Source organism: Magnusiomyces paraingens, assembly GCF_902498895.1.
Source record: "Magnusiomyces paraingens strain CBS 517.90 genome assembly, contig: contig2, whole genome shotgun sequence".
NCBI classification, from domain to species: domain Eukaryota; kingdom Fungi; phylum Ascomycota; class Dipodascomycetes; order Dipodascales; family Dipodascaceae; genus Magnusiomyces; species Magnusiomyces paraingens.
In genome coordinates, this window is record NW_022474068.1 from 2,885,440 (window position 1) to 2,910,617 (window position 25,178).

The 25,178-nt window shown below is 44.2% G+C and overlaps 9 protein-coding genes across 9 annotated transcripts; 6 read left to right on the forward strand and 3 right to left on the reverse strand.

Annotated features, from left to right (window-relative positions):
• Window positions 1-672: 672 nt before the first annotated feature.
• SAPINGB_P002658 (uncharacterized protein) lies at window positions 673-4,447 on the forward strand (the record flags this gene model as incomplete). The annotated part of the gene is made up of 3 exons (XM_031997376.1): window positions 673-935; window positions 995-1,114; window positions 1,180-4,447. 3 exons carry the CDS (start codon window positions 673-675, stop codon window positions 4,445-4,447), a joined length of 3,651 nt encoding a protein of 1,216 aa, XP_031853267.1.
• Window positions 4,448-5,179: 732 nt separating this feature from the next.
• SAPINGB_P002659 (uncharacterized protein) lies at window positions 5,180-8,292 on the reverse strand (the record flags this gene model as incomplete). The annotated part of the gene is made up of 3 exons (XM_031997377.1): window positions 5,180-7,352; window positions 7,422-8,140; window positions 8,203-8,292. The coding sequence occupies 3 exons, from the start codon at window positions 8,290-8,292 to the stop codon at window positions 5,180-5,182; spliced, it is 2,982 nt and encodes a 993-aa protein (XP_031853268.1).
• A 346-nt stretch (window positions 8,293-8,638) lies between these two features.
• SAPINGB_P002660 (uncharacterized protein) lies at window positions 8,639-10,131 on the reverse strand (the record flags this gene model as incomplete). The annotated part of the gene is made up of 2 exons (XM_031997378.1): window positions 8,639-10,056; window positions 10,125-10,131. 2 exons carry the CDS (start codon window positions 10,129-10,131, stop codon window positions 8,639-8,641), a joined length of 1,425 nt encoding a protein of 474 aa, XP_031853269.1.
• A 307-nt stretch (window positions 10,132-10,438) lies between these two features.
• Window positions 10,439-12,217, forward strand: SAPINGB_P002661 (uncharacterized protein; the record flags this gene model as incomplete). Its single annotated transcript, XM_031997379.1, has 2 exons — window positions 10,439-10,445; window positions 10,968-12,217. The coding sequence occupies 2 exons, from the start codon at window positions 10,439-10,441 to the stop codon at window positions 12,215-12,217; spliced, it is 1,257 nt and encodes a 418-aa protein (XP_031853270.1).
• A 132-nt stretch (window positions 12,218-12,349) lies between these two features.
• Window positions 12,350-14,116, forward strand: SAPINGB_P002662 (uncharacterized protein; the record flags this gene model as incomplete). Its single annotated transcript, XM_031997380.1, has 1 exon — window positions 12,350-14,116. The coding sequence occupies one exon, from the start codon at window positions 12,350-12,352 to the stop codon at window positions 14,114-14,116; it is 1,767 nt and encodes a 588-aa protein (XP_031853271.1).
• Window positions 14,117-14,333: 217 nt separating this feature from the next.
• SAPINGB_P002663 (uncharacterized protein) lies at window positions 14,334-17,855 on the reverse strand (the record flags this gene model as incomplete). Its single annotated transcript, XM_031997381.1, has 1 exon — window positions 14,334-17,855. The coding sequence occupies one exon, from the start codon at window positions 17,853-17,855 to the stop codon at window positions 14,334-14,336; it is 3,522 nt and encodes a 1,173-aa protein (XP_031853272.1).
• Window positions 17,856-19,148: 1,293 nt separating this feature from the next.
• On the forward strand, window positions 19,149-20,687 carry SAPINGB_P002664 (uncharacterized protein; the record flags this gene model as incomplete). Its single annotated transcript, XM_031997382.1, has 1 exon — window positions 19,149-20,687. The coding sequence occupies one exon, from the start codon at window positions 19,149-19,151 to the stop codon at window positions 20,685-20,687; it is 1,539 nt and encodes a 512-aa protein (XP_031853273.1).
• Window positions 20,688-21,261: 574 nt separating this feature from the next.
• Window positions 21,262-22,438, forward strand: SAPINGB_P002665 (uncharacterized protein; the record flags this gene model as incomplete). Its single annotated transcript, XM_031997383.1, has 2 exons — window positions 21,262-21,279; window positions 21,335-22,438. 2 exons carry the CDS (start codon window positions 21,262-21,264, stop codon window positions 22,436-22,438), a joined length of 1,122 nt encoding a protein of 373 aa, XP_031853274.1.
• A 385-nt stretch (window positions 22,439-22,823) lies between these two features.
• Window positions 22,824-24,581, forward strand: SAPINGB_P002666 (uncharacterized protein; the record flags this gene model as incomplete). The annotated part of the gene is made up of 1 exon (XM_031997384.1): window positions 22,824-24,581. The coding sequence occupies one exon, from the start codon at window positions 22,824-22,826 to the stop codon at window positions 24,579-24,581; it is 1,758 nt and encodes a 585-aa protein (XP_031853275.1).
• Between the last annotated feature and the right edge of the window lie 597 nt (window positions 24,582-25,178).

Genomic DNA, 25,178 nt, shown 5'->3' on the forward strand with positions numbered 1-25,178 from the left:
ACAATCGGTAGTAACACAGCCAATTACTAAAATCAATAGACTAAATTCGGACTTTGAAAAAAAAAAAATTTAAAAATTTAAAAATTTCATGAAAAAAAAAATTAAAAGAATTTTGTGATTATTTGAATGAGAAAGAACTTTTTATTTATTATTTCAGTTGAGTTTGCTTTCAAATTTATTCTTCGGGTCGTCACGTAACTTGCCACTGTTAAACCCCAAGCTAGAGTGGCTTATATAATCTTAATTTAGAAATTAACAAGTTTAAAAACCTTAACAGTTTTTTTTTTTAAGAGCCCCTCTTTTTTTTTTTTTTTTTCCCTCTCTTTTTACCTCCTCCTTTTCTTTCCTTTCTCAAATCACCAACTAGGACCTTTTGTTCTACTACCGCCACCAAATATCCCATTCTTCTTGTTTCGACACACCAATTCTTTGTCTTGAAAAAATCACTTTTTCTTACTGATGCTGTCATATAGACATACCGGCAATTGAACCTGTTTGTTTTACGAGCGGCTCTGCTTTTGTTTTTCCTAATACATTCCTCCGCAGTCTCCCCGCACCCCGCGTGTGCGTCCCTGAATTCGGCCCGCTATACAGTATAATTACAAAAACTTTGAATATTCGCCACCAACATTTTTTTCTCCATTAATTCTTTTGTGATCTCGTACTACACAAATGTCTTTATCAACTAACTCTGGTGCCGCGTCCACCGCTGCAGCAACTTCAAACACCCCACAACAGCAAGATACATTACTTACTCAACAACAAAAGGCTTTTGATACATTATCCCAAAACAATGCAGGTATTTCGAATTCTGATGCAAACTCTGACTCCCAAACATATCTACCAGGAGAGTCTGCCGGTGACACACCTGCTACTTCGAATGGTAAGAGTAGCTTTCGACGCGTCAAGTCGCGTTCTGCCCGCGCTTGTGAAGTGTATGTTATATTTTAAAAACTCAAAAAAAAAAAAAAACATTTTATCTAACATCTTGAAGATGCCATGATCGCAAAGTTCGCTGCGATGTCATGGTTCATATGCCATGTACCAACTGCGCAGCTTTTGGTGTCAAATGCCGGATACCTGAAATAAAGCGCCGTAGAACTTCCAAAAAAGGGTATGTGAATTTCTTAATTTTGTTTTGTTAAAATCACTAAACTTACTTTTTTTTTTTCAATTTAGAACAAAAAAGGGAAAAGATGATGAAAATATACAAGAAGACTCTGCTGACACTCCTAGAAGCTTCAGCGATAATACTTCTCAGCAAACCTCAACAATACCTGTTGCTGGAGTTACCAATGACAATTCTACCGGACCCGCTGCATCAGAAGCTTCATTTGCAGATACTACCATACCCACCCCTACAATTATTGCACCTCCTGTTGCTTCTACTGTTACCGCTTCCCCTCCAGTTCCAATCTCAGACATTATTTCCTCGACTCCGGTAGTAGCTACTGCTCAAGAAAAGCAAAATAAACACACTTTACCTTCTAACAATGTCATACCTCCATCTACAGAGCCAAAAACTAATAACGATACTATGGACTCGAGTAAATCATCAGTAACACCAGCTCCAGAAGCTGACAAATCCGGAAAACCACAGAGAACAGATGGAAAGTTTAATGATGCACCACCTCGACCAGCAACTCTTTCATACCTTTTACATGCTGCCTCTCTTCATGATTCTGGTCGCGTTGCCTTTCTCGGATCTTCTTCAAATATGAGTCTCCTATTGGAGCCTCAAGGTTACGACACATATCATTTCCCCTTACCTGAAGAAATTTCAGGTACCTCCTCTCGTCTTAATGAGATGGATAATGAAGAAATTGAGATTCTTAAGTTTAGAGGTGCTTTTTTACTTCCACCAAGAGACTTGTGTGATGATATTGTTGAGGCATACTTTGAAAAGATTCATCCAACAATACCATTGGTCAATAGAACTCAATTCATGCGACGCTATAACGATCCATCCAATCCACCATCTCTTTTACTTCTACAGGCAATTTTACTTGCAGGTTCCCGCGTATGCCGCAATCCTGCACTTTTGGACTCTACTGGGTCATCAGAACTTGCAAGTTTGACATTTTACAAGCGAGTAAAGGCCCTTTACGATGCCAATTATGAAACTGACCGTATTGCAATAGTCCAAAGTCTTGTCTTGATGGGCTGGTGGTGGGAGGGCCCAGAAGACGTTACTCGCAACTCGTTCTATTGGACTCGAGTTGCACTTAGTGTCGCACAAGGTTTTGGTCTTCACCGGAGTGTTGAAAAAACATCTATGGCACTTGTTGATAAACGAATGTGGAAACGAATATGGTGGTCATTATTTCTTCGTGACAGATCTGCTGCTGTGGCTTTGGGTCGTCCAGTTCTTATTAATCTAGAAGACTCCGATGTTCCCATGATCACAGAAGAAGACTTTAACGAAGATGAGCCCGGCATGCCATCACCTTACCCACCAAATCGTATCCACTCTCTCTTTTTCATTCATTCCGTAAAGCTTTCTGAAATCATGGGCTTTGTTCTTAGGCAACATTTTTCTGTTGACGCTGAAAATATGCGTCGCCGCAATAAGGTTCCCTCTGTCAGTCACTGTGATATGGCCATGGTAGCCTGGATGCAAAACCTTCCAGAAGAGCTCAAATATAAAGTTCGTGACAATGCCAATCACAACTTTTTTAAGGCGTTGCTTCATGCTCAATATTACACTATTTTATGCCTAGTGCATCGCTCCAACATTTTACACGAAAATAGTGCACATTCACCATATCCTTCATGGGGTATTGCATTCCAGGCGGCTCATATGATTGCCAAAATCATGGAAAACATGCTCGACTATGATGAGCCTCGTGATTGCCCTGCATTCTACGTCTACACATTATTTTCTGCAATGATTATGCTCATTTACCAAACGGAATCTCCAATTCCTGCAGTTGTGGAGTCTGCTCGAAAAGCATTGGCCATTTGTTTCCGTGCTCTTAAGGAGCTGGGTCGCACATGGCTGGTTGGTAGAATGGTGTTAAAACTGTTTCACCAGCTTAACGAAAACAAAAGTTTGCGCGATCATTTTGTTCGATCTGCCCGTGGTGCTTCTGGCTCTTCAGGGCAGCGTTCATCTCGAAAACGTGACGCTGCTCGTCAAACAACTAAAAATTCTACTGCCACTCCTATTACCACACCTGCTACTGCTGCTCAATCTTCTGTTCATGTACCCCCAACAGCTGCTACATCTTCTACTGCAACTGCAACTACAACTGCTACTGCTCCTGCTCTTGCCGTACCTCAACAGCCACCTACGGCTACCAACTCAGCCGCTCCTACATCTCGCGGAAAACGCAAATTAGAAACTCAAGGACCAAACGCCACCTATCCATCAAAAGCTTCAAAGTCAAAATCAAGCCTTGCTGCACCAATTAACTCTGTGGACCAAGGAGTTGCAGATCTCAATTCTCAACCAGGATCTAACACTACATGGACGTCGTTTGATGGGAACTCTGGCTCAAAATCCTCTCCAGCAGCTGCTGGAGCTAATCACGTCTCAACACCCCCGGTTGGCGCTGCAGCTCCAATGAAGGCAGTGTCTCAGTCTTCTAATAATGCCCACCGGAAACCTTATAATCTTCTTTCTGGAGAACATCAGCCTGCCTCACCTGATTTTGCCTTTGTAACCAATACACCACCACAAGCTGCGACATTTTACGAAAATTTTCAACCGTCACAATTATTCCCGGAGCCACAAGATTCGTCTGATGGTGGCGCCTCCGTTGCAGGGCCTGGAGGGACTGCTGTAGAAACAATGGCATTGGGTGCAACATCTAATATAAACGTTAGTGGTAGTGGACCCGGCACCATCGATTCTACTGCTGGACCTGGGGTTAAATCAATTGATAACGACATGTTACTTGGTAACTCTGGCTCGCTTTCTGGGTTTGTATACGACCAAGCAGGACTTACTAATAATTTGCCACCTAATGTTGGAACAAGTGTGTCGCCAAGTGACTATAACTCCAGTGATTACAACAAGTCTTCGCCCAGAGATGATTTGGGACTTAACGGACTTGCTGGGCTTGCTGGCTTGAGCGGTTTTGGTGGTTCTTTTTCACAAGGTCATAATGGCCGAAACCCTGGCAATGGGAGTAACGGCTCTGGAGGAAATGGGTTTTGGAATGGCAGCGGGCCTTCGTTTGGTGCTGGAATTGGGGGAGGTGGCTCCAATGGAGGTAGTACCGGTGGGTTTGGTGCGCCGAGCTCGCTCAACCTTGGTGACTGGTACACATACCTGGTTTCCACTTTTCCCGGAGTTGAAGACGTTGAAGGAGGGACTCCTGCGACCTTTAACAATACTACTCATTCAACAACAGCTCCATCGAGTACCACGGTACCTGATTCTGGGGTTTTACTAAAAGCTGAGACGGGTTCTGATGAAAATGAATCCAAAAAAATTGATTAAAAGAGTTTTTTTCGCCCCTCTTATCTTTTGTAGATATTTGACACTTCCATCCATAATAACTGTTCTCCTTTTTCGCTACTTAACTAGTTTTCCGCTACTTAACTAGTTTTCAGAAGAAGGAAAAGGTGTTAAATAGTCTTGCTTTTATCTTTATGATGTCGAATTCAATGGAATTATTGAGCAGACTAATAACGCTACGAAAAGGAAGTTTTTGAAGATTTCTAAGCGAGCTTCTTTGAAAACACGTTATGAAAAGTGGACTGGTTATTTAAGGCATTTGTATATAGATTTTTTTTTTCCCTCGGTGTTTCTATTTTTCTCATGCATTTTTAATGACATTCTTTACAAAAATTTGATATTTGCTTTCTCCTCCAAAAAAAAAAAATGAAAAAAATTCAAAAATACTTTAAATTTAATAAAACTTCATCATTATTCTTGCTGAGTTTACAAGCAAAGTCAATTTTTTTTGGCTGAGATTTGAAATTTACTTTTAGAATGCTAATAGGATATTACAAATATTTAGCATTAAAGCTTATTGTCAAAAGCATTGCCATTGCTAGAAGCTATTGAACACTTACTTGGTTTCCAAGTATTGCTCGTATTGACTTTAAAAAACAGCACATCCATAAGAATTTTAATACTGAGATCAGTCAAACAGTCACAACATAATAATAAAAACCTATAACCATATAAAAGAGGAGGGACTCGATCCTTTTTTTTTTTTATTCTTTCCTAATCTTTCTTGTTATCCTCATCGTTCAACCCAGAACTCTGTCTCAAAAACGGATTGTTACTAGAAAACGAAGACACTGAGGAAGTAACTCCAGTAGAAACCTCGGGCACAACCTCGTGGCCTTCTAGATATTCCACATGCTCATCCTCGTTCATGTCAATCAGATCATGATGCGCCGATGGCGACACAGCTTTACCGCAAAACTCATCGGAAGAGTCTTCAGAAACTCTGGAAAGAGTTCCAAAATGGTGGCTGGTCCCAGTGCTATTGCTGCTCGGGGTGCTTACTTCGCCTTCAATGCTCTGGGTTGCAGCTCGGCTTGCCATGTTGTCTCGGTTAGCCTGTTGCTGCATCTGTGCAATGAGCGAACGCCGATCCCGCTCTAAAAACTCAGCTAGCCCAGCAGGCAGATTTCGATTCAGTGTAGTTCCTGCCCATGCCACGTCTTCTGTGGCATAAATCAAAACAGTTCCTACGGCATCCGAGCGTGTAGAACCCCGCTTCACAATATCAAGCATCTCAGGAACTCCAATGCGCGAGACGTTTGGCACGCCAGCCAAATTAGATTTAGGACCAGGACTAGTGTCATACACATGGTACCACTCGTAATCGTTTTGCGATAAACTCACTGCAGTTTGTGTGCTGTCTGAAGATACTGCTGCAGTAGAAGCTGCTGACTCGGCGCCGCTGTCATCCATAAGCATCAAGTCGTCGTTAGTAGCATCAGTAGAAGCAACATTCGATCGACGGAATGGATTGTTGCTACTTGTGTTGTGGGTGTGATCCAAATCATCCATGTCCTCAAGATCTTCATCTTCGTCCTCGTCAGCCATAATGAGATCAGGAATCTCGTCACAGTGTGGCCGTGTCTTGACACAGAAAAAGTACTCAGTAGGGCTCATGATAATTCCGCTTAGGCGATACATTCGGAGTGCAGGAGGATCTAGCGACAAGCCTGCTGCTGCTGCTGCAATGGTTTCGGTATTATCATCGATGACAGGAGTGGAAGACTCTGAAGAGGAGTTAGAATCTCCTTTATTGTTTACATGATTTGGAATGCCACCAAACACAACCTTGAGTGTTTCTTTGTCGTCATCACTTCCCTTGAAAAGTGCCTTTTGAAGCTTGATAAGGTGTTGATGGTACTGTGTTTCCTCCAGAAGAGCTTGCTTCTTAGCATTAAACTCGGTGCTTGCGTTTTCAATTTCCAAAGCAGCATTACTTAATCCTTCTAGATCAAATTTAAGATCAACTTCTTTGCCATTCACAATTGCAGATTGGATGTGATCCTCCTTTAATTTGCTTGACTCCAAGTCACGCAAGTACTTGGCTGTAAGATTAAGAATTTTTGACGTGTCGCGAGACCGGAATGCCGACATGTCAAACTTCTTGCGTGTCAATGTAGAGATGGCGTTGCGACTCTTTTTGCTTAAGTCAAACAACTTGCGCATATAGGGAATAAGTGGCTTCGTGTAGCGGTCCGGGTAAAAAGTCAGCGGAATCTCAATGCCAGCACCAATTCTTGTGTCTTCACGTTTCAGTGTGATGGTGATAATATCGGAAATGTGCGAAAGGTAAGATGAAGGTGGTTCGGTGACACCCCAAATAAGCTCATCAACAAGATCATAAAGAGTATCATTTTCAAGGGCAGCCGAAACATCAATGACAAAATTGGCAAAAGGCTTTTCTGGCGGGTACTCTGTTGTAGTTATGGAGGTATCAGAGTCAGTGGGGCTCTGTGTAGGAATAGTGGCAAAAGCTGTAGAGAGTAGGGGCTGTTTGTCACTGTATTGCAATAGATCAAATAAAATCTGGCCTACTGGGTGGTTCATTGAAGAATCACCACGAAGAGCTGGAACAGAGTCGAAAAAAATACGTTTGGTAAGATTATTAATGCTGGCAAAGGGGCGTCTAGAAGAGCCCTCCAAGAATGCAATTAAACGCTGAGTTTCGAGCATGAGAAGAGCTTTGGCCGAATATGCAATGTCAGGTGTTAAAAGTGACTTTGTGTTGATGATTTCGCCCTTCCACCAGTCATTATCAAAGCCAAAATCTGGGGTAATATCTTTAAAATCGTTTAGGAGGGCCTGTCGAGCCAAGGGAATTTTTTGTAGAATGACAAGAAGTGGAGCCATGTAAACACCAGCAGCATTAGGAATAAGTAAAGGAAATCTAAAAAAAAAAAAAAAAAAGCGTTAAAAAAATAACCAAACTCATTTTCAAACTATTAAAACCACGCACTCATCATTTTTGCGGAACCGTGGAGGTTCATCAGAGAAATTTGTTAAGGATTTTTCGGAAGTCACTAACTGAGAATTCGAATTGCTTCCAGCAGGCACAATCCCCCACTTATTTTCTTCATAGTTATCACGAGTAGCTGGTCCAAACTTGTTGCTGCTCGTATATGTGGGCTGGTTGTATTCATAAGGTGTATTTCGTGAAGGAAGTGAATGAGGTAAAAGAGAGCCGGTTGTGACTCCTGGAGATGCTGGCGGCGCGGGTGGAGTAGATTTTGCTGTTGGGGTATTGTCCGTCGCTGAGAATAATAATCCTGATTGGTTTGGATTACTCTGCTTTGTTTCTGACGACGATTGGGTATTTGTGGGTCCGTCAATAGAAAAAACACCATTGTCTTGGTTTTCTCGTCGGCTAAGGAAATCTTGTGAATCGACAGCTGTGTAACCCGAACCGCTATTATAAGATTGCATAGACTCCTCAATAGCGCGCTGCAAATTGGAATAGCTACTGTTATCGTCATCATCAGCATTAATGTCGCCGTCTACATCGACCAAGCGCTGAGTACTACCTGCAGAGTCAGGACCAACGACTGTTCCACTACTAAGACTAGAGTCAGCAACAGTAGAAGATCTAGAAGTGACTGGTGCTGATAAGGCCGGTTCTATAACTATTGGGGGATTGAAAATGTAGTCCATTGCTTTGCAAATATCATTGTTGGCGTACTGTGATTGTTAGTACCATGAGCTTAAGAGATTTAACAAAAAAAAAAAAAATTGGTCTTTACCTTAAGAGCCTCAACCGCAGCTTCGCGAGCAAACCCCATTTCTTGAATTTGCTTGACGCCGGCTTCAAACTCAGCGGAATAGTTACTCATTTTTGAGATCAGATTATGTTGGTTTGATAGTAATAATTAGTGGTGGTGGCGGTTAGGTATGAGGGCTGAGTTTTGTTTTGGGTGGAAGGTGTGTCTGTAGTTATTTGCTTTAGTATAGAAAATATAATATGGGTTAGGGTTTTCTAAAGTTATTTAATCTCCAACATAGGGTTTTAAGCATTACGAGACAAGAAGTTTTTTGAATTAAAAGTTATTAATAAATTATTCTGTTTTTTAATTATTTTTTTTCATAGTATAATATATATAATACGACATTCTTCACGTCTTTTGTTATCCAAATCCTCCTTCACTTGTTTCTTATTTTTTTTCCTCCAATTAATTACATTTAAGAAAGCCATTTGAGATCAAGAGAACCGCTACCTTCACGGTTGGCAGTCTCAATGTAGCCGTAAATGGTGGTGACGGCAAGAAGAATACCAGTGCCGCTTCCAAGAGTTCCCAGTAAATCACTGCAGACTGAGAGAAGACCAATGGTGGCACCACCAAGAGCAGCAGCGGTAGGGATAATCTTCTTGAGTTCACGGTAAACAGAAGTCTCACGGCGGCCGGCAATGACAATGCCCTGATCCTTGAATTGACGAGCAATATCGCGAGGGCTAGTGCCAGAAATCTCAATCCAGGTGGTACTGAAGACGGCACAGAAACCAAGAACAAAAGCAATGTAGATCACAGTCTTAATAGGGTCCAAAATGGCATCAGTAAGGTTGAGAGGGGGCTGCATATAGTAAGCGATACCGGAGCTGGCAAAAAGCTGGGAGCTACCAGGGCGGGCCTCCCAAGTACCAAGAAGACGAATGAAAATATTGTCAGAGAACTTGTTGTAAAGCATCTGAGAAATGATAAAGATGTTGGAAGTAAGGGCAGACTGGAGCATGATGGGGGTGTTGGAGGTGTAGAAAAGCTTGATTGGGAAAGAACCGTGGGGGCCGCGAGCCTTAGTGGACTTGATGGGGATCTCGACACGGAAACCCTGAAGGTAAACAACGGCAAGGAACATACCAATGGTGGTAATGAGCTGGGACATGTTGGGGTGGTCAGCTCTGAAGAAAGCCTCAATGAGAGCCTGCTTCTTGTTTTTTCTGGTAGCCAAGAGGTGGACAAAGGCAACAACAGCACCCTCAAACTCGTAACCACGACCAGAGTTGACAACGGTGGGGGAGAAAGCTTTCCAAGTGATTTGCTCGCAAATATTGGTGGCGACAAAGAGAGAAATACCGGAACCAAGACCGTAGCCCTTTTGCAACAACTCGTCAAGAAGAATGGCAACGAGACCAGCAAAAACAAGTTGAAGAATCAAGAGAGCGCAAACACCAAAACCAAGTTCGCTGGGAGGGCCATACATGCCGGTAGCGACGTAAACAGTAGCCTGACCAAGAGAAATAATGATAGCAAGAAGTTTCTGGGAAGTCTGGAACAATTCTCTGTCATTCTTGTTTTCCATATTGACATCGAGAATGTGGGTACCAACAAGCAGTTGGAAAATCATGCTTGAAGAGACAATGGGGGTGATACCGAGCTCCATGAGGGTACCTCTGTTAGAGGCAAGCATCATTCTGAGCCAGTAAAGGGGATCACTGGAATCTGAAGAGACAATGCCGTAAAGAGGGATCTCACTCATGACGAGGAATATCAGCAGAGTGACGACTGTCCATATTAACTTTTGATTGAAGGGGACCTTGCGCTCTGGAGCTGCAACCTCAGGAAGAAATGGGGTGAAAGGCTTCACCAGATCAAGAAATCTAGCTGTAAATGGACAGGTGTTAGGAAAAAAGAAGGTTGATGAAGGAGTTTTTTCATATGCTGGGGCTTACCACTCATGTATTATGTCTTTTATATATGGTTATGATGAAAAATCAAAGAGATCGGTGGGGTATCAAAGTCGTAGTTTTGAATTAGAATTGAAAAAAACTAAGACTGCTTATAGTCAATCGCTTGAGATCAAGTGAGATTTGTTTGCGATATTGATCAGAAGGCTTAGATAGATGGATGGGTTAGTTTGAAAAAAGGTTTAGAATCTTTCTTGGGGGGAAGAAAAGGGAAGGGTTTTGTACGACTGTAGCAGGAAAGAAAAAGAAAAAGCGACGTGTTTAGTTAGAGGCGCCCGAAATTTTCATTTACCAGATAGATGTCACGTGAGTAGATTGACACGTCAACGTGTGGAAGATTTGGAAGAAAAAAAAAGATGACTGATCAATTATGTAATTTGACAGTTTTATCCAGAATTGTGCTCTTTTTCCCTGTATATATATGGTGAAAAGAGAAAGAAAAGCTTTAAGAGCTCAAAAGGTTCAGTTAATCAAAGTTTTTTTTTTTTTTTTCAAATAGGAATGTAGTTCAATTCTAATTGAAACCAATTATTTCAAATAATTTCAATATCCATCAAATACTACCTGCCGCATACTTGCGTTTACTTTTGTGCAGGTCCTCACTGGAATCTGCGAGCCGCACGTTTCTTTGTTGACAACTTTCTTCCCCTCAAAAAAAAAAACAACTTTACTTGCCATAAAATATATATTTTGTTCTGAAAAAAAAAAAAAAAAAAATCAACAAACAATGGCGGCTCTCGAGTGGACTAAAATAGCCTTGGATCCAAAGGTATTGTTTCTTCTCACTTTAAAAAAAAAAAAGGCTTACTTGGCTAACCCAGATTAAAGGAACTGTCTTTGTCAAAGGTACTGCGGTGCGGCCAGTCGTTCAGGTCAGTGATCTTTTGGTCTTGATAACCCCAGTCAAGCTTCTAACAAACAGCAGGTGGAGGAACATTGACAATATCTGGTCCATCGGAATCAAAGGTCGGATTCTTTTTCTTAAGCAAGATGACTCTCATCTATATTATAGTAGCTCAAATAGTTCTATTTCACAGTCTCTTTCCACAGGCGATCTTGTTAGCGACTATTTCAATCTGAAAGTCTCTGTGGCTGATCTCTATAAGCAATGGTCTTCTAAAGACCCGCACTTTCTCAAAATGACCACTCCAATAAAGGAAGAAATACCCATGCTAACTTCAACAGCCTCTCCCTCGTTATCTGGTATAAGAATGCTTCGACAAGATCCTTGGGAATGTTTATGTTGCTTTATTTGCAGCTCTAATAACAACATCAAGCGCATTTCCCAAATGGTAGAAAATCTGTGTCGCCATTTTGGTGACCACTTGGGAACCCACGCTGGAATCGATTATTACGATTTCCCCACCCCAGAAAGTCTAGCTCCCAAGGATGTTGAGCAAAAACTCCGTGATCTTGGGTTTGGGTATCGGGCAAAGTACATTCAACAAACGGCAGAAAAGCTGGCCAAATCTGATATCAACACGCTATTGTCACCTCTGGATGACGACAGCAGCGCTCAGACTAAGGTTATTCTGTCTGGCACTGAGTACCTTCATGCCCTGAGACTAGCTCCTTATAAACGCGCGCATTCTGCACTTCTCCAGTTCACAGGGGTCGGACCTAAAGTGGCAGACTGTGTTTGCTTGATGAGTCTTGATAAACACGATTGTATTCCAGTCGACACACATGTCTGGCAAATAGCAAAACGTGATTACAATTTCAAGACGAAAAAAACAAGTGGTGATAAAGCAACTGCACTAACAAAAGCTGAGTACGAAGAAATTGGGATATTTTTCAAGAGCCTTTGGGGAGAGTTTGCAGGCTGGGCTCATTCGGTGCTCTTTACTGCAGATCTCAAGGATCTTAATAATGGCATCAACGGTGTTGAAGAAGCCACAGCAGGCAAAGCTACCAAACGTAAACGTACAAAAACAGAAACTATTCAAAATCCTAGAAAACTTAAAGTTGAAAAGCACATAGAAGATACCCTGGTTGATGAGCCCAAAGTCTCTTCGAGCACTCGTGAGCAGCGACTTCTCAATCGGCGCAAAAACCTATACATAGATCTAAACCCCTAACCCTGAATTTAATAAACCTCCACAAAAAGTAAGAAAAATAAAATATCACCATCCACAAAGCCCGAGATAAAAAAAAAATAAAAACGACCCTCTCTCTCTAAACAACTAAAAACTCAATCCTTAACTCACTCAATGATCCGCTCCGCTTTAATCAAAAGACCCCCACTATTTCTGTCTCGACGCCAGCACTCGTCTGTGACAACTGCAGGCTCTGCTTTGGATGCATATAAAATCCAAGCATCGGTCCCGAGACTCTCACTACACCTGCTTCCTGGCGAACAGGAGTCTGCCGAAGACCCACTGGTGCGCTACGGTTATGTGCGCCAAGTCTCGGCCGGCAGCTACCATCTGCTGCCACTCGCGCACATGGTTCAATCAAACATTGCAGACCTTGCACGCCGTCATATGGTATCTGTTGGCGGTGTCGAAGTGTCGCTGTCTTCTCTCTCGAGCCCGGCGCTCTGGGAACGCACGGGTCGCGCGGCCAACACAGAGCTGTTTAAAATCAAGCATGAGGATGGTACATCAGGTGAAAGTGAATCTGCTCGTGTGCAATATATTCTTGCCCCTACTCACGAAGAAGAAATCACAAATCTTGTGGCTACAAATATCGCTGCATCAAGACGCAAACTTCCGTTAAGACTCTTTCAAATTACCCGCAAGTACCGCAACGAAAAGCGGCCACGAGGTGGACTCCTTCGTGGACGTGAGTTTCTCATGAAGGACATGTACTCGTTTGATGTTACCCAGGATGATGCACACCGTACTTATGATGAGGTTGCAAATGCATACCGCGCATTTTTTGAAAGCATTGGCGTCCCATTTGTGGTTGCGGAGGCCGACTCAGGGTCTATCGGTGGCTCACTTTCCCACGAGTACCATTACCTTTCGCCGGTCGGCGAAGATAATGTGGTAACATGCCACACATGCAAATACACTGCCAATGTCGAGAAGGCTCTTGCGTTCCCACCTGAGGAAGAGGATGGTGCATTTATGGGTGAAGCGGCAGTACAATACTTTTTGAGCGACGATAAAACAACCCTGGTGGCCGCATACTACCCCCCAGACCGCGAGTTTAGCCCTCTGCATTTGCTCGCCGAACTTCCGGAAGATACCATCAACGCCGAGGCCGAGTCGACTGGCATTGAAGTTGCTGAAGAGTTTGCTACTCAAGCCAAGGCTGATGACGACGAGGGGCTTTTTACTCGCCGGTTGATCCGAGTCATGGACGCACGACTCTCGCGTGAAACAAACCTCCCCAGATTGCCCTTCCACGCAAATAAAGGCACAACCACAACCATGGTGGACGTGCCACTGGTCATGGCACAAACCGGCGACCTGTGTCCATCTTGCGATGATGGTAAGACCCCACTGGCCGTCGCCAAGGCGGTCGAGATTGGCCACACTTTCTATCTTGGCACAAAGTACAGTGCCCCCCTCAATGCAACGGCCCGTGATCCTGTGTCTGGGAGCCTTGTTCCCATTGAGATGGGCTGTTACGGCATTGGAATTTCGCGGTTGCTTCCCGCCATCGCCAGTATCACTGCTGACGCTGATGGTCTTCACTGGCCCGTCTCTATTGCGCCGTATCATGCAATCGTCGTATCGAAAGATGCAGAGGCTGCTACAACCATTGTCAAGGAACTGAGGGCTGCTGGGGTTAATGCTGTGTGGGATGATCGTGAGGATGTGTCATTTGGCGCTGCTATGCGCGATGCTCGTGCACTCGGATTCCCTGTGACTTTGATAGCTGGTAAACAGTATGAAAAGAGCGGTCTTGTAGAGCTACAGCCCAGAGACTTGTCTGTGCAGCAACTTAAAGAAAAGAGAGGTGATGCTGCATTCCAAAGTTCTGTGAAAGATTTGCCTGCCAAAATCAAAGAGCTTCTTAAGTTGTAACTTTAACCGAGAAGTTTGTAACCTTTAAAATATTTGGTGGTAATTTTGTAAATATAAAATTTTGATTTAGACTTTTTTTTAAACTATATAATATTTATATTTTTTTTCTTCTTTTTTTTTTCTTTTACGTTTTTTTAACAAAAATTATTTTCAACAAAAATTATAACTTATTCTTTTTTTTTCTTTTACTTTTACTTTTACTTTTGCTTTTCTCATTTCAGTCATTGCGATGCATAACCTCATTAGAATCGTTAACATTAACAGTCGTATTCACATCAGAGTCTCCGAGCTTAGACCCAATGACCCCAGCTCCAGTTGTTGCTCCTACTGCAGTGGCTGCTGAATTAGACGTAGATGAGCTACTCTCCTTTCCATTACCACTGCCTCCATTTGCAACATCCTTCTTGGTCATCTCCGAGTCAGGCTTGGAGCCTTTTTGTCCGTCAAGGCCATTCTGGATGCTCTTCACACTGGGTGATGGACTAGTGCTCCCAGTGCTACCACTGCTCGAGGCAGCAATTGAGTTCCCAGAAGGCGTCGTCATCGTAGTCGTTGCGTTATTATTGTTATTGTTGTTCGTCGCATTCGTGGTCGTGATATTCGTTACAGAGGGAGCCCGAGATAATCCCGAGCCTCCCGTCGTCGTTGTCGTAGAAGTCGTGGTAGTCGTGGTGGGCGTTGCGCTAATGTGCAGCAGGCTAGAAAATGAATCAGTCAAGGACCCAAATCCAGAACCCGCAGATCCGGTAGTATTAAACGACGAAGATCCAAATTGGGCTTGAGGGTAGACTTGCTGTTGTTGCTGTGGCTGCTGCTGCTGCTGCGGCTGCGGCTGCGGCTGCTGTTGCTGTTGTGGTTGTGGTTGTTGTGGTTGAGGCTGCTGTTGCTGAGGAGGCAACTGCTGTTGTTGGTGTTGGTGCTGGGAAAGAACCTGTTGCTGATTGAATGAAGGGTATTGTTGCTGCTGCTGGTTAGGCTGCTGCTGATGCTGCTGGTTAGGCGGAGTATGCTGTTGCTGGAGCTGCGGCTGCTGGTGTCCTCCAAATTGGAAATCATGAGTGGTATTACCAAACCCGCCGGAATGCAACTGAGAAGGGTGAAGCCCGCCAAACTGAGTAGGCTGAGGCTGGTGCAACTGCTGTTGCTGCAAAGTCTGTTGTTGCTGCTGAGGGTGTGGTTGTTGTTGTTGCTGCTGCTGCTGTTGCTGTTGCTGTTGTTGCTGCTGTTGTTGTTGTTGCAAGTAAGGCTGAGGAGACACTTGGTTGTAAACCGCGTATGCACCTCTCTGCTGCTGCAACGACAACGACAAGGGAACAGTAGAAGGAGGTTGTTGAATCTGGGGTGGAGGAGTTTGGGAAGGGAAAAAGGGAGACCCAGTAGGAGTACCTGGTGAAGAAATGGTGTAACTGCTTAAGGGTGCGCGAATGTCAGCAAAGGACTTGGTACCGCGCAAAACATTTTGAGGAGACCCGGAAACAGAATTACCAGTGGGGATTCCTCCAGAGATTGCGTTAGTAGAGCCAAATTGGTGGGGTTGGGTTCCCGGTGGGGCCTGGGAAAATAAAAGGCTGTTGCTATGGGAAGACTGCAGGTGCATAGAGTTTACCCCAGGACTCAAAGGTTGAGGGTGCTGCAGGCCAAGAGGAGAAGACTGGTTAAAGCTGCTCAAGTTGGTGGTGCTCATGCTATTTTGGCCAGAAAGCGAGTGTCCCTCAAAGATTCCGGGAGGAGGAAGAGGGGTTTGCTGCTGCTGAGGCTGTTGTTGCTGAATTTGTTGCTGCTGTTGCTGCTGTTGTTGTTGCTGCTGCTGCTGTTGTTGCTGCTGTTGCTGTTGCATCTGGGGGATTTGCTGTTGCAAAGCTTGCTGTTGTTGGGGATGCGGTTGGAAAGTTTGCGGTTGAAGATAAGGTTGAGGAGTCTGATTCTGAGGAGAAGAAAAAGATTGATTGCTGATGCGACTAATGATAGAGCCACCCTTATCCTGAGTGCTAAAGGCAAGACCAAACTGCTGGCTTAGAATCATGGCACTTCTGCGCTGATGAGGAGACAGAGAAGGGGGGAAAACCAGCTGGGAGCGCGAGCGATCATCCTTAAACAAGAGCAGCTTGGAGTAAATCTCGAGATTTTCTGGGTCATTAAGGTCCACCTTTGTAAGGGATCCCGATGAACCGCCAGAGCTGACAGGAGAAGAAGAAGAAAGAATGCCAGAATTGGCACCAGAAGACAGACCAGGAGATGAAGAGTTCAAAGAATTACCATAAGACCCACCAAGATGTAATTGCTGGGGTTGTTGTTGAGGTTGCTGCTGGGGTTGCTGCTGAGGTTGCTGCTGAGGCTGTTGCTGTTGCTGCTGATGTTGCTGCTGCTGCTGCTGCTGCTGCTGTTGCTGTTGCTGTTGCTGCTGTTGAGCAAAGTTCCCGGGTCCAAGCTGAGGCTGCTGGTTCAAGCCTTGAACAAGAGGTTGTTGTTGTTGTTGAGCCTGTTGAGAATTTGGGGGAGGTTGAGGCTGCGATTGTTGGTGTTGGTGCTGGTGTTGGTGAGAATTATGATGGTGATGATTATGGCCACGAACACCTTTAGAGCTAGGTCCTCTATGTTGCTCCTCAAGCTGGCCTCTCTTTTCACGCTTTTCACGTTCAATGCGCTCCCGCTCGGCAAGGGGGAGCATTTTTTTGTACTCAACACGAAGCTTGCGGCCCCCAATTTCCCTTCCATTAAGGTTACTAATGACAGCACTAGTTTCTTCAGGAGAAGCAAAGTTTGCAAAAGCCAAGCCGCGGAAAACGCCATTGTCAAAGTGGTAGTTAAAAGCATATGGGATGGGAAGATGAAGGTTATTCATTACTTCAAGAAGTTGCTCTTTTTTGATGGCAAAGGGAATGTTTTTAATGACAATAGCGGTTGGGATTAATTCTTCATCAATAGAGCTTGCAGAAGAAGCTGATTGTTGAAGTCCTGAAGGAGAAGGTTGAGGTTGAGGAGGTTGAAGCTGATGTTGCTGCTGTTGCTGTTGAGGTGGAGGAGGGCCCATGGGTGGTGGTTGTTGTTGTTGAAGAGAATTCATAGGTTGTTGTTGAAGGCCATTTCCTTGATTCAAGACAAATCCTTGAGGCTTGAGTCCACCACGATTTGAAGAAGCATTGTCAATCCAATAAGGGGGTTGTTGGTTCGTGGTATTAATATCGTGAGTGTTTGGCCCCCAAGGAGAAGAAGAGATGGAGGCCATATTTGGGTGTTGTTGCTGTGATTGTTGCGGTTGCTGTTGAGGATGTTGAGGGGGGTACTGAAGCTGTTGAGGAGGTGGGAATTTTTGGACCTGAGAATCGTTGAGTCCAATCATATGAGTATTCTTGTCATCCATGTAGAAGTTCTGTTGTAGAGGTTGTGTGGTATTAGCTAGAGGGCCATGCGGGATGGGGCTACTACTATCTAAAGAGGATGAGGACAAGAAGGTATCGTAATAACGAGAGTGGATTCTCTGAGGAAGAAGGTTTGAAGGATGGATGGAAGAGGATGATGATGATGATGATGAAGAGGACAATGAGGAGGAGGAAGAAGAGAAAGAAGAAGGTAAAGATGAATCTATTTGCAGAGCACTTGCAGATGATTCAGGTAACAGATGAAGATCCGAGCTGGGTTCTGAGAAAGCAGCAAGACCAGCGGGGGAATCGGGGTCAGAAATTATGCCAGAAATGGGGATGGGGGCAGAGTCAAGGAAGTTTGGTGGGGCCGAGTGCATAAACGAGAGAGTATGATGCAAAAAGCAGATAGTAAAAGTCTATACTAATGGCGATGATGGTATTATTATTGATAAAGAAGAAGGTTCTTTTTTCTTGGGTGGAGAAAGGGATATTTTAGAAATGCTGTATATATATATATATGTACACGTGCAAAAAAAAAAAAAAAAAAAGGGTAGAAATTTAGGATACAAAGACCAAAAGTCTGAAAAGAAAAATAAGAAACGGAGGGGTTTCTTGCAAGATAGATTAGAATATATGGGAGTGTCCTAAATGTATATAAGCATATATATATTATATATATATGAATATATATATAAATATAGATTGATTGAAGCGAGAGTAAAAAAAAAAAAAAAAAAAAAAGGAGAGAGAAAATGGGATGTTAAATGGTTTAAAAAAAAAAAAAAAAAGTTCAGGACAGGAGAAAAAAAAAAAAATTTTATGGCTTGTTTGGTGATTTGCGGGTGGTTGGTTTTGGTGGTGGTGGTGGTGGTGGTGGTGGTTTAAGTCCTCCCATACAGCCCTACTGCCCTACTGCTGTTTCTACTGCTGCTGCTGGCATTTTGTTTTTTTTTTTAAGCTGTTGGGCTGCTGGCGGTCGGCGGTTGGCGGTTGGCGGGTTTTTGCGCCATTGGTGGTGGTGGTGGTGGTGGTGGTGATGCTGAAAATTTTCTTGTAATTACAAAATATTTTGTAATACAATTATTGCACGGGACCAATCACAGGCACAGGACTTTGGAAGAGCCGCGGTAGTGGACGGTATTAGTAACAATCAATCAAACATATGAAGGAAATCTAGGTCTGAGCATCCAGATGGACGAATGACTCAACGACTAAAAAGTTTCTTTTTTCTTTTTCTTCTTCTTCTTCTTCTTCTTCTTCTTCTTTTGATACTACAGATACTGCTAATGCTGCTACTGCTGATACTGCTGCTATGAATCTTTAAGCATCGACTGGACTTTCAAAGACTACCTAATGAAGTTTATGCTTCTTGTCATCTGCTAATGTTAGCCTTCGGGGAACGTCCCGTCAAGGTCGATTAGGAATTGCTAGTGCTCATTGGCTAGCAAAAAAATCATATCCTCCCCACAGAAAATGTCATTTGTCAGCCTTACCAAGTAACCCTTTTAAAGTTACCTAATATGGTAACCTTACACTAGGTCCGATATTGGGTCCCACAGTTCCTTTCTAATTTCTTTCTTCCTCCAATATCTAATAACTAATAACTTTTTCTTCTTCTTCTTCTTCTTCTTTTTCTTTTTCTTTTTCTTTTTTCATATCATCTTTCAACAATGCTTCTGCGGTCTTCTCATGCAGTCCGACCAGCATTAACTCGCTTCACCTTCTCTGGTGTTGTCAGTTGCCGTCACTTTACAGCATCAAGCGTCGCAACCAATCTAGACCAATCTACCCTCCCCCCTCCACCACCTCCACCCCCACCTGCTCCACCATTCCGCGGCTTTACAAAACTCAATCACCGGTCACTGTTTGCCATTGGTGGTCCCGACTCATCCAAGTTCCTTAATGGCATTGTCACAAACAAAATTGTAGACCCTGAGGAAGCCGAGTTTGACGACACAGAGCCCATCTTTGCGGCGTTTCTCAACTCCAAAGGCCGTATGCTGGCTGAGTCCTTCATCTACCCGATCCACAGTAATACCCATCTGCGAGAGTTGCTGACTCCGTTGCTACCACAAATTAAATCTCATGGCAAGATCGTCGAAGATAATGAGGCTGAGTATCTTGTCGACTGTGACACGGAAATGGCAAAACAACTCTTTACCAATCTTAAGCTCTACAAACTACGCTCTCAAGTTTCCGTGGCACAGGTCCCGGCAACTACAATATCTCAGTGGGCCGTGTGGGATGACACATCTGTAGCCGAAGTATTCCCTCTTGAAGATGCTCGCAATTTGGCTCTTTACAACCCTTCGACACACCACCAGGCTGGATCATTCCCCGATGTGCGCAGCCCAGGGTTTGGTCTGCGACTATTGTTACCAGGCGATCTGACACCGCTTGATGTTCTTTCAGAGAGCTTTGTTAATGCTGGAACTGCTGTTGAGGGAGGAGCTGACGTTCCAGAGCTTAAGCTACAACAAACGACTCTTTCTTCATACCATATTAGACGCATTCTTTTTGGAATCCCAGAAGGTGCTGCGGAACTCACACCTGCTCGTGCACTCCCCCTCGAATCATGCATCGACTACATGCAGGGGGTTAATTTCAATAAGGGCTGTTATGTGGGCCAGGAGCTGACGATTCGATCGCATCATCATGGTGTGGTACGCAAGCGAATTATTCCTGTGGTTCTTTACTCTCCCTCTAAATCTTTAGCAGAGCAACAGCAGGAAGAAGAAGAGGAAGTCGATCTAGCTTATGATCCCGATTCCCCGATCTCCAAAGTGGTCGATACATCACAGTGCCTCATTGGTGGTAACATTATAGACGTCAAGCCTGCACCATCTCCAGAAGAGTCTTCTGATGCTACTGCTGCTGGGGCTACTGGGGGTGATTCTGCCGACGCACCCCCGTCTCCATTTTCCGGGGCTTCGCCGTTTGGTCCCCGAAAACCCCGACGAACAGCTTCACGTAAAACCGGTGCATCTGGAGAAGCCGGTAGCAATGGTGATGATGGTCTTGTTGCACGGTCGCGGCCTGTTGGGTCGATTATTTCAGCTGTGGGGAATATTGGTCTAGCCCTGGTGCGTCTGGAGCAGTTTGGTGCACCTGATGCAAAGCTTGCTGTAAGTGTGCTTGATCCAGTGACACATGAGGCCCGGTACATTCGGGTCCGTGGGTTCCAGCCATTTTGGTGGCCTCAGGAGTAAGTAAGAATGGCATTATAGATTTTTTTTTTTTTTTGTATATATAATAAAGAAAGCTTCTTCTAAATCAAATCCCCCCTCCTTCCCCTCCAAACAAAAGATCACAATGACCACTACCATCAACACGATTTGAGTCTTTTTCTGATCCCGTTTCAATCTGTCTTGTCACTTGGCAAATTCCTCGTCATCTTGGTCAGCATGAATCTTATTTCTCGATCCTTACTGAATCATAATATCCCCTTTGGCCCCTCCTCCTCCTCCTCCTCCTTCCATTATATATATATATATATATATATATACCTCTAAGCATGTTATTAATACCCAATATGGGAGTGGAGCGGTTGCGGAATCTCATTGGCAACTTGCGGCGGCGATGGCGGGTTCCAGAAGAGCGGCTGACGTAAGCGCCCACCCACTCATGACTCTTCGTTTTGTCAGGCTGGGAATTTTTCACACACACACACAAGAAAAAGCTTAAAAAATTTTCCATACAAATACCGAGCCAAGTCCTTCCCACAACTCTTTTTTTCCCATTTCCTTCCACATACATATATATATCGACACACCACATTCCAAAATGTCTTCTTCCAGTCCTGTAGGTCGAATTTCAAATCCCTTAAATGATTGATCTGATGCTAACTCTACCTTAGATGTTCAAAGCCGATGGCATCTCTAGAAACCAAACACCTTCCCAAGAGGAGGCCGAGGATCTCCGTATTGCCGGCTACGACCCCCTGCTGCCTCCCGCCATTCTCCAACACGAAATCCCTCCCACCGCTGTTGGTCTGGCCACTGTTAAGCGCGGCCGCAAGGAAGCCATTGATGTCCTCAAGGGCAAGTCTGACAAGGTCTTGGCTATTGTTGGACCCTGCTCAATCCACGACGCTGATGCTGCTCTCGACTATGCTGCTCGTCTTAAGAAGCTTTCGGACGAGATTTCCGGCGAAGTTGTCGTTATTATGCGTGCCTACCTCGAGAAGCCCCGTACAACTGTCGGCTGGAAGGGTCTGATTAATGATCCTGATGTGGACGAGTCTTTCAACATTAACAAGGGTCTGCGTATCTCTCGTAAGCTCTTTACTGATCTCACCAATGCCGGTCTTCCCCTGGCCTCGGAAATGCTTGACACTATTTCTCCCCAGTTTTTGGCTGATTTGCTGTCGCTTGGTGCCATTGGTGCCAGAACCACAGAGTCCCAGCTTCACCGTGAACTGGCGTCGGGTCTTTCTTTCCCCGTTGGTTTCAAGAATGGTACTGACGGTTCAGTCGGTGTTGCTATTGACGCTGTCCAGGCTGCTTCCCACTCACACCACTTTATGGGTGTTACCAAGCAGGGTCTTGCTGCCATCACCACCACAAATGGTAACGATAGCTGCTTCATTATTCTCCGTGGTGGCACCAAGGGCACTAACTTTGACGCTGAGTCTGTCGCCGAGGTCAAGTCTAAGCTTGGCAGCAAGAACATTCCTATCATGGTGGACTGCTCCCACGGCAACTCCAATAAGGACTATAAGAACCAGCCCAAGGCTCTTAACTCGGTGGCTGACCAGATTGCCCACGGTGAGAACCAGGTTATTGGTGTCATGATTGAGTCCAATATCAATGAGGGCAACCAGAAGGTTGGTCCTGAGGGTAAGAAGGGTCTCAAGTACGGTGTTTCCATTACTGACGCTTGCGTTGGCTGGGACACCACTGTCGAGATGCTCAAGAATCTTGCAGATGCCGTTAAGGCTCGCCGTGCCCTTAAGGCTTAAAATGGTCATTGTTTTTTTGTAAAAAGTTTTTTTTTTTTGATTATTCCTCTATCCCAACCTTTGTATAAATATAAAAATTGAGTCTTTTTTTTTCTTGAAATCTTTTGGTCTTGCTTGAAAAACGTGTTTTAAATTTTTTTTTTTTTTGTGTGAATCATGAATCATTTGAATCAGTCATATAAGTGCCGAATAGCTTTCATAAAAGTCCATGTGAGTCACTGGAAAAATTTTAAAGCATCACCTTGACAAGCCCTTAAATATTCCATTGCATCCCCGAATCAAATCCATCCATCCATCCATCCATCCATCCATCCATCTATTTTTTTTTTTTTTTTTTTTTTTCACAATTACCACCTTTTAACTCAAAACAACTTACTATACAAACATGTCTAAAACAGCATATGTTATTGACGTCGAGAGCGGGAACCTCCAGTCTCTCAACAACGTCATTGAGCTTCTCGGATGGACCCCCGTGCTAATCAAAACCCCAGAAGACCTTGTGTCCAAGCTTGCTGGCCAAGAAGACCCGCGTCTGTTTCTCCCAGGCGTCGGCAACTTTGGCCACTTTGTACACGAACTCAACGTGCGCGGGTTTGCCCAACCAATCCGTGACTACATAGACTCAGGCCGACGGCTCATGGGTATCTGCGTCGGTCTGCAGACCGTGTTTGCAGACTCAGAAGAAGCCAACAATGAAGATACCAACGGCAACAAGGCTCAGGGTCTCGGAATTATTGACCGCTCACTATTTCGATTTAGCGATAAGGACAAGAGTGTTCCACAAATTGGATGGAACACAATCAAGTATGCAAACGCCGAGGACAAAAGCATAGGCCTGTATGGTTTGGATCCCTCCAGCAGATACTACTTTGTCAACTCGTTTGCTGCCATTTTAACCCCGGAAGAGGCCCAGCTGGCACAGTCTGGCCGCATTAACGATGTTGCTGGGTTTAAGGACAATGACTTAGGTCCATTTGAGGTTGCATTGACTACCTACGGTTCTCAAACATTTGTTTCCGCGATTGCTTTCAAGGGCGTGTTTCTGACCCAGTTTCACCCAGAAAAGTGCGGCAAGGCAGGTGTACGAGTCCTCGACGCATTCCTCTCTGGAAAAAAACACACTACACTGTTGGAACGCGCTAAAGCTTCTACCCCCCCTGGCCGCGAAGTCAATGGCTTGACTGCACGTATTGTGGCATGCTTGGACGTGCGCACCAATGATTCTGGTGATCTTGTTGTCACCAAGGGTGATCAATACGATGTACGTGAGCGCCAAGTCGATGGTGCTGGAAACCCTGTACGCAACCTCGGCAAGCCTGTTGAGCTTGCACAAATGTACTACGAGCAAGGTGCTGACGAGGTGACTTTCCTCAACATTACATCATTCCGCAACTCGCCTCTGCGCGACTTGCCCATGCTTACTGTTCTCAAGGAAGCCTCCAAGACCGTCTTCGTTCCTCTGACTGTTGGTGGTGGTATCCGTGATACCCTCGACCCGGAGACAAACAAGGTTGTGCCTGCGCTTGAGGTTGCTGCACTGTACTTCCGCTCCGGCGCTGACAAGGTCTCGATTGGCTCGGACTCTGTGACTGCTGCTGAGGCATACTATGCCCGTGGTGGAAAGGGTGATGGCACATCTCCGATAGAAACCATTTCCAAAGCCTATGGTGCACAGGCCGTTGTGATTTCGGTCGACCCACGCAAGGTGTATGTTACTTCGCCTGAGGCAGCTCCGGCAAACACTCATGTTATCAAGTCCGCATACCCTGGCCCCAATGGCGAGGAATATGTGTGGTACCAGTGCACTATCAAGGGTGGCCGGGAGTCGCGGCCACTTGGAGTTTACGAGCTTGTACGTGCGTGCGAGGCTCTTGGTGCGGGTGAGATTCTGCTCAACTCAATTGACAAGGATGGCAGCAACAGCGGGTACGATTTAGAGCTGGTGCGGCTGGCCAAGAGCGCAGTGAGCATTCCTGTAATTGCATCTTCTGGCGCAGGCAATCCTGAGCACTTTGTGGAGGTGTTTGAGAAGACAAACGTGGATGCTGCGCTTGGAGCTGGTATGTTCCACCGCAAGGAGTACACAGTTGATCAGGTGAAAGAGGTTCTTGAAGAGAATGGCATTGCTGTTAGACGAGATTAGAGAGAGAAATAAAGGCAAGACATAGCTGGATATATATAACATTTTTAAAGGAAAAAAAAAAGAAACAAATATTATAGAAAACGGAAAGACGAAATGTAATTTTGGTAACGAAGGAGGTGTCAAAGAACAAATTTTAGATTTTGGGTAGAATCAAAGGCGATGGAAGGGGGTTGTGGGTCTTTTTTGGAATGATTAACCTAATAAGCTTGAAAAAAATATGGGCATCATCATCAACAATAAGAGAATCCTAACGAGCCAGGCCATTTAACAGTTGTTTCAAAAAAAAAAAAAAAAAAAAAAAAAGAGGGGAGGTCTTTAGAGTATTTTGGGGGGAGAAAGATTTTAATAATTCATGGGAATATTGCAAAAATTATAAAGAAAATATCACAGACAAGATTCTGAAAGAATTCAGAAAGACTTTAGAATGGCGTATTCCATCAAACAATACACATACTATACCATATATAAATTTAATTCCAATAATGTTAACTTAAAGGTACTATGTACTTTTTTTTTTTATTATTTATTTCACAAAAAAAAACTGCTTTTGAGATGCATTGATAGATTTTTGAATTTGATTTTTCTCTTATTTACAAA